The sequence below is a fragment of the Oncorhynchus keta genome, chromosome 10 (genome assembly GCF_023373465.1).
Source record: "Oncorhynchus keta strain PuntledgeMale-10-30-2019 chromosome 10, Oket_V2, whole genome shotgun sequence".
Lineage (NCBI taxonomy): Eukaryota > Metazoa > Chordata > Actinopteri > Salmoniformes > Salmonidae > Oncorhynchus > Oncorhynchus keta.
In genome coordinates, this window is record NC_068430.1 from 42775010 (window position 1) to 42782870 (window position 7861).

Here is a 7861-nt window from a genome sequence, read left to right on the forward strand (position 1 = left end):
AATAGATTTAACAAATGTTAATATTCAAAGCATTCAAATTCAATTCCCCATTTCAGACTCATAGCTAGTAAGAAATATTTTGGTGAGAAAAAATAAGAATCATGTATACATTTACATCAATAGATAGGTAGAGACTTCAACATTCTCTTCATTTGTACATTATATCATTCCAAAAAGACATAAAATGAAGGCATGGCACGTTGTACAAGCCCTGCACTTTAAAATGGCTGTGTTCCAATGGGAATTTTATGATGTGTAGAGCACCACCATCAGGTAAAAGATCTGATTCCTCTTGGTACAGGGGACATATTTGGGGACATTTTATTTCCAACCTAGACTTTCAAATCTCTTATTCCCCAACAGGAAGAGGAAGAAAATTGTGACCCCAACCCTGAGAATCCAGAAAGTCATTGTTGGGCTGCAGCCTTTACACACTTTAGTTGACCCTTTTCTTCTTGGAGTATGGGCGATATTCATTTGGACCAAAACCGGGAGCAAACGGGAGAAAACAGGGAGAGACTACATGAACTTGTCAATTAAGAATGCTAGTTTTCATTTTCCGTTGCAAAGCGTTACGCTACGTGTGCAATATTGAGTACGACCCTGAACTGGTTTACAATACTTCTAATAAGTCACAGAGTGCAGGGCGGGCTAATCACCACTTAGGTTACACGTTCTTGTGATATCGTTGGCTATCTAAGTGTGTTTGTGAGATCCTGTTGCCATATCACTATGACATTCATATAACAATTTTGGCTCACTCTACAAAGCTTTGTGTGCAAATGGTTTCTTCTTTCTCCTTTCCATATCAAGTGGAAAGTGACTTTTTTTTACGTCTGTTCATACATTTTTTGCAAGTCAAAACCAGGACCCTATTGAGTTGTCATTGTCCTCTGTAATGTAAAGTCTCTATTGGATCAGATGAGTATATCCGTCTATAATCATAGAAGCAGGCAGAACATAGTTTCCTCTCTAGGTATTTATATCCTGCAGCAGGGAGGGTCTCTCCCCTCTCCCTGGGCCTGAGCCTGGGTATGGGGAAGTGATCCACACACCAGAGCCCCTTTGAAAATTCCATCCAGGCCAGTCTCACTTTCCCAATATAACCCACTTGCTGCTGACCACGCCCGTGTAAACAGCCTGGTTGGTCAGGCTCTGCCTTAGAGTGTCACAGTTTGACAGTGTGTGTGAGTGTGTAGGTATTTTTGTGGGTGGAGCGAGTCTATTTCTGGCCCTGGGCTTGTGAGTCCTGTTGCTCTCTCGTGTTTGAATACTTTTTTTCTTCAGTTCAAATCAATTCGAAAAACGTTTTGTTTGTTCTTTTGAATGGGCACCATGATGAGGGAAGCAGATCCAGTGGGGACAGAGATTGACCTAGGAGACTCTGATGATGAAGACCTTGCCGAAGACCTGGATGATGACCGTGAGGAGCCTCAGCTGCTATGGAAGGCTGAACTGGGGGATGGAATGGATGAAGAGGAGGCTGTGTCCCCGTTAGTTGACGTTAGTGACACCAAGCCCCTGCTGAAAGAAAGAGACCCTAGAGGAGTCAACGACTGTCTGAAGGTATTTCACACAACCATGCATCAATGCATAAACGCAGGCGCTAACTGCTAACAAGACCGCATTTGTTGTGTTAATTTGCATGACTTCATGAATGAGTTCTTTGTGATTTCTGGATTGTCATCTGAAAGGAGTAATGCTTGTCACAATAGTAATATTAGGTGATGTGGGGTCAAGCATATAATCTGTCTTAACCCAATTAGTCAAACCTAATTACTAAAACTAGCAAACAGATCTGAAACATTTTATAGTTCTACAATAATAGTCTGTGGTTTCTCACAGTTGGTTTTCTATGCTTGTACTGCCCTCTTGTGGGCATGTTATTGACTGCATTTATCCATATTTCTTTGAGTGGCGGAAATGTGCAGTAGTTTGAAAGGATAATGTGGAAACGTCCACCCTGAGACTATGACTCTGCCTTTAGGTGACCTTTGAGGATGTGATAGCGGAGCCGGTGTCAGTGCGTAGTGGAGACAGAGTGTGGATCTGGAGTAATGCCCTGTTCGAGGTCACCAGGGTCTGGATCTACCGGATAGTAACTGTCTTGCTGGCCGTCCCTATATCCATCATCACTGCACTGCTCTTCGCCATCCTCAGCTTCCTACACATATGGTAGGTATATAATATCAGTTCAAGGCCCACTGATAGTATATGAACCATAAATGTTGAAACATGTTGAAATTCTCTCCTCTCTTGTCTTCTCTTTTCTTCTGTTCCTCCATGTATTCTCTATCTAACCGTGATAGGTTCTTCAGCCCATGCGTCCATTACATCCTTATTATCACATACTGGCTGCAGAGCCTATGGAGCATCGTACTGGACGTTGGTGTCCGCCCATTCCTCACTAGTGCTGCAAGGTGCCACAGTGGAATCAGACTTCGCCTGACACAGGAATGAAGGAATGATAGAACTTCACACAGGGATAATGAGAAAAACAGGATTGGGAATATGGGATTGTTTATAGCATTACCCTACTATGGAATGCCCTCTGGGGAGACTGTCAGTGCTGGACTAAGCTTTGTAGGATGCTCTAGGATCCGACCAGGGGCACAAATACAGGCCTTTTGGTGGATCATGGGACCTTACAGCTGAACTGAGATCAGTGTGATTGATCAAGACTGAAGAAAAGTGTTTATCAAGCTCCAACAAGAAGATTGGTTACCTATTTGAGAAGTTGTCACAAGTGAAGGTGAAAAGGAGAATGTGTAAAGGATGCACAATCATTTCGGGTCAAATTTGTATCTAGTATGAACTGGAAGTGTGCTTTGAAGTGTACTTTTTCCGCATTATGTGATAGCGTTAGATGATTCACTTGTTTGATAAACACATTTAATATAATTCAGATACGGCACAGGAATAATGTGTTGTCTTTATCAAATCTGACCATGCAGTTCAAAATGTGCCTCCGCTATTTTTGTTGTATTGCAGAAAATGTCAAGTTTGTCTTCATCCATTCTGATAAAAACGAAATATATCTTAAATAAAGTGTTATAGATTATGATCAATATATCAATATCAGACCTGTTTTCTTACACAAAATCAATCCATTGAAATATCTCTCTTCTTCAAAGAGACACACCCTTTTCTGAATATCAATGTTGTGCTGAGTACAGAAACTAGATTCAAATAGATGGGTAGTAAAAGAGGCTCTTGTTCATGAATGGTGGTTCAATCTAAATCTTGGATTTATTCATTCACACCCAATCTGCAATCAGGTGACCTCATTATGTATGATTCGCCTTTCTCATGCTAACATCCAGTAGGATGAACTCCTTGGCCCTCCCTTTATCTTCACTTCACAGCTCAGGGTCTGGACGCATCTCTCTACATCCTGGAAAGACATCTGTCTTCACCAAAAGAGTACATGGGCAGTTCAATGAATTCAACAATAGCACAGGCAAACTCACTGTATTTGAAGTGAACCGTGTTTCACAAATTCATACTTTTGTTGTATTTGTACTTATTACGGATCTCCGTTAGCTGCTACCAAGGTAGCTACTCTTCCTGGCGTCTGGCAAAATTAAGGCAGTTATGCCATTTTAAAAACATTACAATACATTCATAACAGATTTCACAACACACTAAGTGTGTACCCTCAGGCCCCTGCTCCACTACTACATATCTACAACACAAAATCCATGTGGGTATGGGTTGGTATGTTATCATGTGTGTCAATGCATGTGTCTGTGCCTATGTTTGTTTTGGTTCCGCAATCCCCTCTGTTCCACAAGGTGTATTTTAATCAGTTTTTTTCAAATCTGATTCTACTGCCTGCATCAGTTACCTGATGTGGAATAGAGTTCCATGTAGTCATCACTCTATGTAGTACTCTGCGCCTACCATGGTCTGTTCTGGACTTGGAAGAGACCTCTGGTGGCATGTCTTGTGGGGTATGCATGGGTGTCTGAGCTGTGTGCTAGTTTTTTTAAACAGACAGCTCAGTGCTTTCAACATGTAAATACCTCTCACAAATACAAGTAGTGATGAAGTCAATCTCTCCTGCACTTTGAGCCAGGAGAGATTGACATGCATATTATTAATGTTTGCTCTCTGTGTACATCCAAGGGCCAGCCGTGCTGCCCTGTTCTGAGCCAATTGCAATTTTCCTAAGTCCCTCTTTGTGGCACCTGACCACACGACTGAACAGTAGTCCAGGTGCGACAAAACTAGAGCCTGTAGGACCTGCCTTGTTGTAGTGCTGTTAAGAAGGTAGAGCAGCGCTTTATTATGGACAGACTTCTCCCCAACTTAGCTACTGTTGTATCAATATGTTTTGACCATCACAGTTTACAATCCAAGGTAACTCCAAGTAGTTTAGTAACCTGAACTTGCTCAATTTCCACATTATTTATTACAATATTTAGTTGAGGTTTAGGGTTTAGTGAATGATTTGTCCCAAATACAATGCTTTTAGTTTTTTAAATATTTAGGACCAACTTATTCCTTGCCACCCAATCTGAAACTAACTGCAGCTCTTTGTTAAGTGTTGCAGTCATTTCAGTCGCTGTAGTAGCTGACGTGTATAGTGTTGAGTCATCCGCATACATAGACACACTGGCTTTACTCAAAGCGTGTGGCATGTCATTAGTAACCTTAGAAAAAAGTAAGACAGCTGCACTGGGGAATTCCTGTTTCTATTATGTTGGAGAGCCTTTCATTAAAGAACACCCTCTGTGTTCTGTTAGACAGGTAACTCTTTATCCACAATATAGCAGGTGGTGTAAAGCCGTAACACATACATTTTTCCAGCAGCAGACTATGATCAATAATGTCAAAGGCTGCACTGAAGTCTAAAAAAAACAGCCCCCACAATCTTTTTAGAATACATTTCTCTCAGCTAATCATCTGCCATTGGTATAAATGCTGTGTATGTTGAATATCCATCCCTATAAGTGTACTGAAAGTCTGTTGTCAATGTGTTTACTTGTAAAATAGATATGTAACTGGTCAAACAATTTTTTCCCCCATACTTTACTAAGGGTTGGTAACAGGCTGATTTGTCGTGCTATTCTTAGGTAGTGGAATGACTTTTGCTTCCCTCCAGGCCTTAGGGCACACCATTTCTAGCAGACCTCAATTTAAGATATTTCAAATAGGAGTGGCAATATTGTCTGCTATTATCCTCAGTAATTTTCCATCCAAGTTGTCAGACCCCAGTGGCTTGTCATTATGGATAGACAACAATCGTTTTTTCAACTCTTCCACACTCACTTTACAGAATTCAACAATACAATACTTGTCTTTCATAATTTGGTCAGATATACTTGGATGTGTAGTGTCAGTGTTTTTTGCTGGCATGTCATGCCTACGTTTGCTAATCTTGCCAGTTGAAAAATGATTAAAGTAGTTGGCAAAAGCAGTCAGTTTTATGATTAATGAGCCATCTGATTCAATGAATGTATCACGCCCTGACCTTAAAGATCCTTTATTCTCTATTTTGGTTAGGTCGGGTGTGACTCAGGTGTGGGCATTCTAGTTGCTTTATTTCTAGGACCGGCTTGGTATGGTTCCCAGCAGAGGCAGCTGTCTATCGTTGTCTCTGATTGGGGATCATATTTAGGCAGCTTTTTCCCACCTGTTTGTTGTGGGATCTTGTTTGTGTATAGTTGCCTTGAGCACTGCACTGCACATTCGTTTCTTTCTTCTTCATACAATTTTTTGCCGGTTCACGTTAACTTCTTTGGGGGATGGGGCAGTATTTTCACGTCCGGATGAAAAGCATGCCCAGAGTAAAGTGCCTGCTACCCAGATTCTAGGATATGCATATTATTAGTAGATTTGGATAGAAAACACTCTGAAGTTTCTACAACTGTTTGAATGATGTATGAGAGTATAACAGAACTCATATGACATGCAAAAACCATGTGGCCATGTGCTCAGTCAGGCGTGCGCCAGTGAGAGTTAGCTCCGTTAATTTTCATTTCTACAGACAAAGGAATTCTCCAGTTGAAACATTATTGAAGTTTATGATAAAAACATCCTAAAGATTTATTATATACATCGTTTGACATGTTTCTATGAACTGTAATATAACTTTTTTGACTTTGTCTGGACCTAGTGCCTGCGCATTTGGATTACTGTACTAAATGCGCAAACAAAAAGAAGGTCTTTGGACATAAACAATGGACTTTATCGAACAAAACTAACATTTATTGTAGAACTGGGATTCCTGGGAGTGCATTCTGATGAAGATCATCAAAGGTAAGTAAATATTTATAATGCTATTTTTGACTTTTGTTGACTCCATAACATGGCAGGTATCTGTTTTGCTTGTTTTGGTCTCTGAGCGCTGTACTCAGATTACTTCATGGTGTGCTTTTTCCGTAAAGCTTTTTTGAAATCTTACACAGAAGGTTGCATTAAGAAGAAGTATATCTTCAATCCCATGCATAACAGTTGTATTTTCATCAACAGTTATGATGAATATTTCTGTAAATTGACGTAGCTCTCTGCACTTTCACCGGATGTTTTGGAGGCAAAACATAACAACGTGCCAATGTAAACAGAGATTGTTGGATATAAATATGAACCTTATCAAACAAAACATACATGTACTGTGTAACATGAAGTCCTATGAGTGCCATCTGATGAAGATCTTCAAAGGTTAGTGATTCATTTTATCTATATTTCTGCTTCTTGTGACTCCTCTCTTTGGCTGGAAAAATGTCTTTGTTTTTGCGACTAGGTACTGACCTAACATAATCGTATGGTGTGCTTTTTTCGTAAAGCCTCGGACACTGTGGTGTGGTTAACAAGAAGTGTATCTTTACAATGGTGTATAATATATGTATGTTTGAGGAATTTTAGTTATGAGATTTCTGTTGTTTGAATTTGGCGCTCTGCACTTTCACTGGATGTTGGTCAGGTGGGACGTTAGCGTACCACGTACCCTAGAGAGGTTAAATAAAGATGATGAACCCAAACCACACTGCATTTTGGTCCGATTCTTACAACAACGATTGTGTCAGAAGATCCCACCACCCACGGACCAAGCAGCGTGCCCAGGAGGACATCCTGGACTTGGGATGAAATATTGGCAGGAGACAAAAGCCTGCCATGGAAGCAGGCGGAAGCAGCAAAGGAGGGACAGCGATGACACCAGGGTTCGCGGCCAAGAAGCAGTCTCAAAACAATTTGGGGGCGGCACACGGGGTGGTCGGGGCACAAGAGGAGGTCGGCGACGCTGAGTCAGAGACCATGGAGGAAGCGTTGGATAGATTGAGAGAGGGTGAACAGAGGGGTGAGATGGACACCTTCGAGGAGTGGTTGGCGAAATGTGAAGAGAGTGAAGCGGAAGAGCTGTTGGTTTGGCTGGAGAGGCAAGACAGGAGGAGCGTGTTAGCCGTCCGACGCCTCCTGTGCCAACTCTTCGCACTCGCTTTGAGGAGAGTGTCATCGTTACGGTATAATGTGTGCCGGTTCTCCGCACCGTGTCTCCAGTGCGCCTCCATAGCCCGATACATCCTGTGCCATCTCCCTGCACTTGCCGTGCGATGGTCGTCATCTGTCCAGGACACGTTGTGCCAGCTCTACGCTCCAGACCTCCAGGGCACCTCCACGGTCCAGTACGTCCTGCGCCGGTTCTAAGCAGCATGTCTCCAGTGCGCCTCCACAGCCCGGTATGTCCTGTGCCAGCTCCCCGCTCTTGCCGTGCGAAGGTTGTCATCTGTCCAGGACACGTTGTGCCAGTTTTAAGCTCCAGACCTCCAGTGCGCCTCCACGGCACATCCCTCTCAACCATACCATTTTTCAATTCTTCATCAATCCACTGGGATTTAACAGTTTGTACAGTCATTTT

General features: G+C 42.1%; 1 protein-coding gene across 1 annotated transcript; it reads left to right on the forward strand.

The window, feature by feature from the left end:
* The first annotated feature begins 1175 nt into the window (after window positions 1-1175).
* On the forward strand, window positions 1176-3070 carry LOC118389524 (caveolin-2-like). Its single transcript, XM_035779425.2, has 3 exons — window positions 1176-1566; window positions 1988-2175; window positions 2310-3070. Exons 1-3 carry the CDS (start codon window positions 1327-1329, stop codon window positions 2458-2460), a joined length of 579 nt encoding a protein of 192 aa, XP_035635318.1. The 5' UTR covers window positions 1176-1326; the 3' UTR covers window positions 2461-3070.
* Window positions 3071-7861: the final 4791 nt, after the last annotated feature.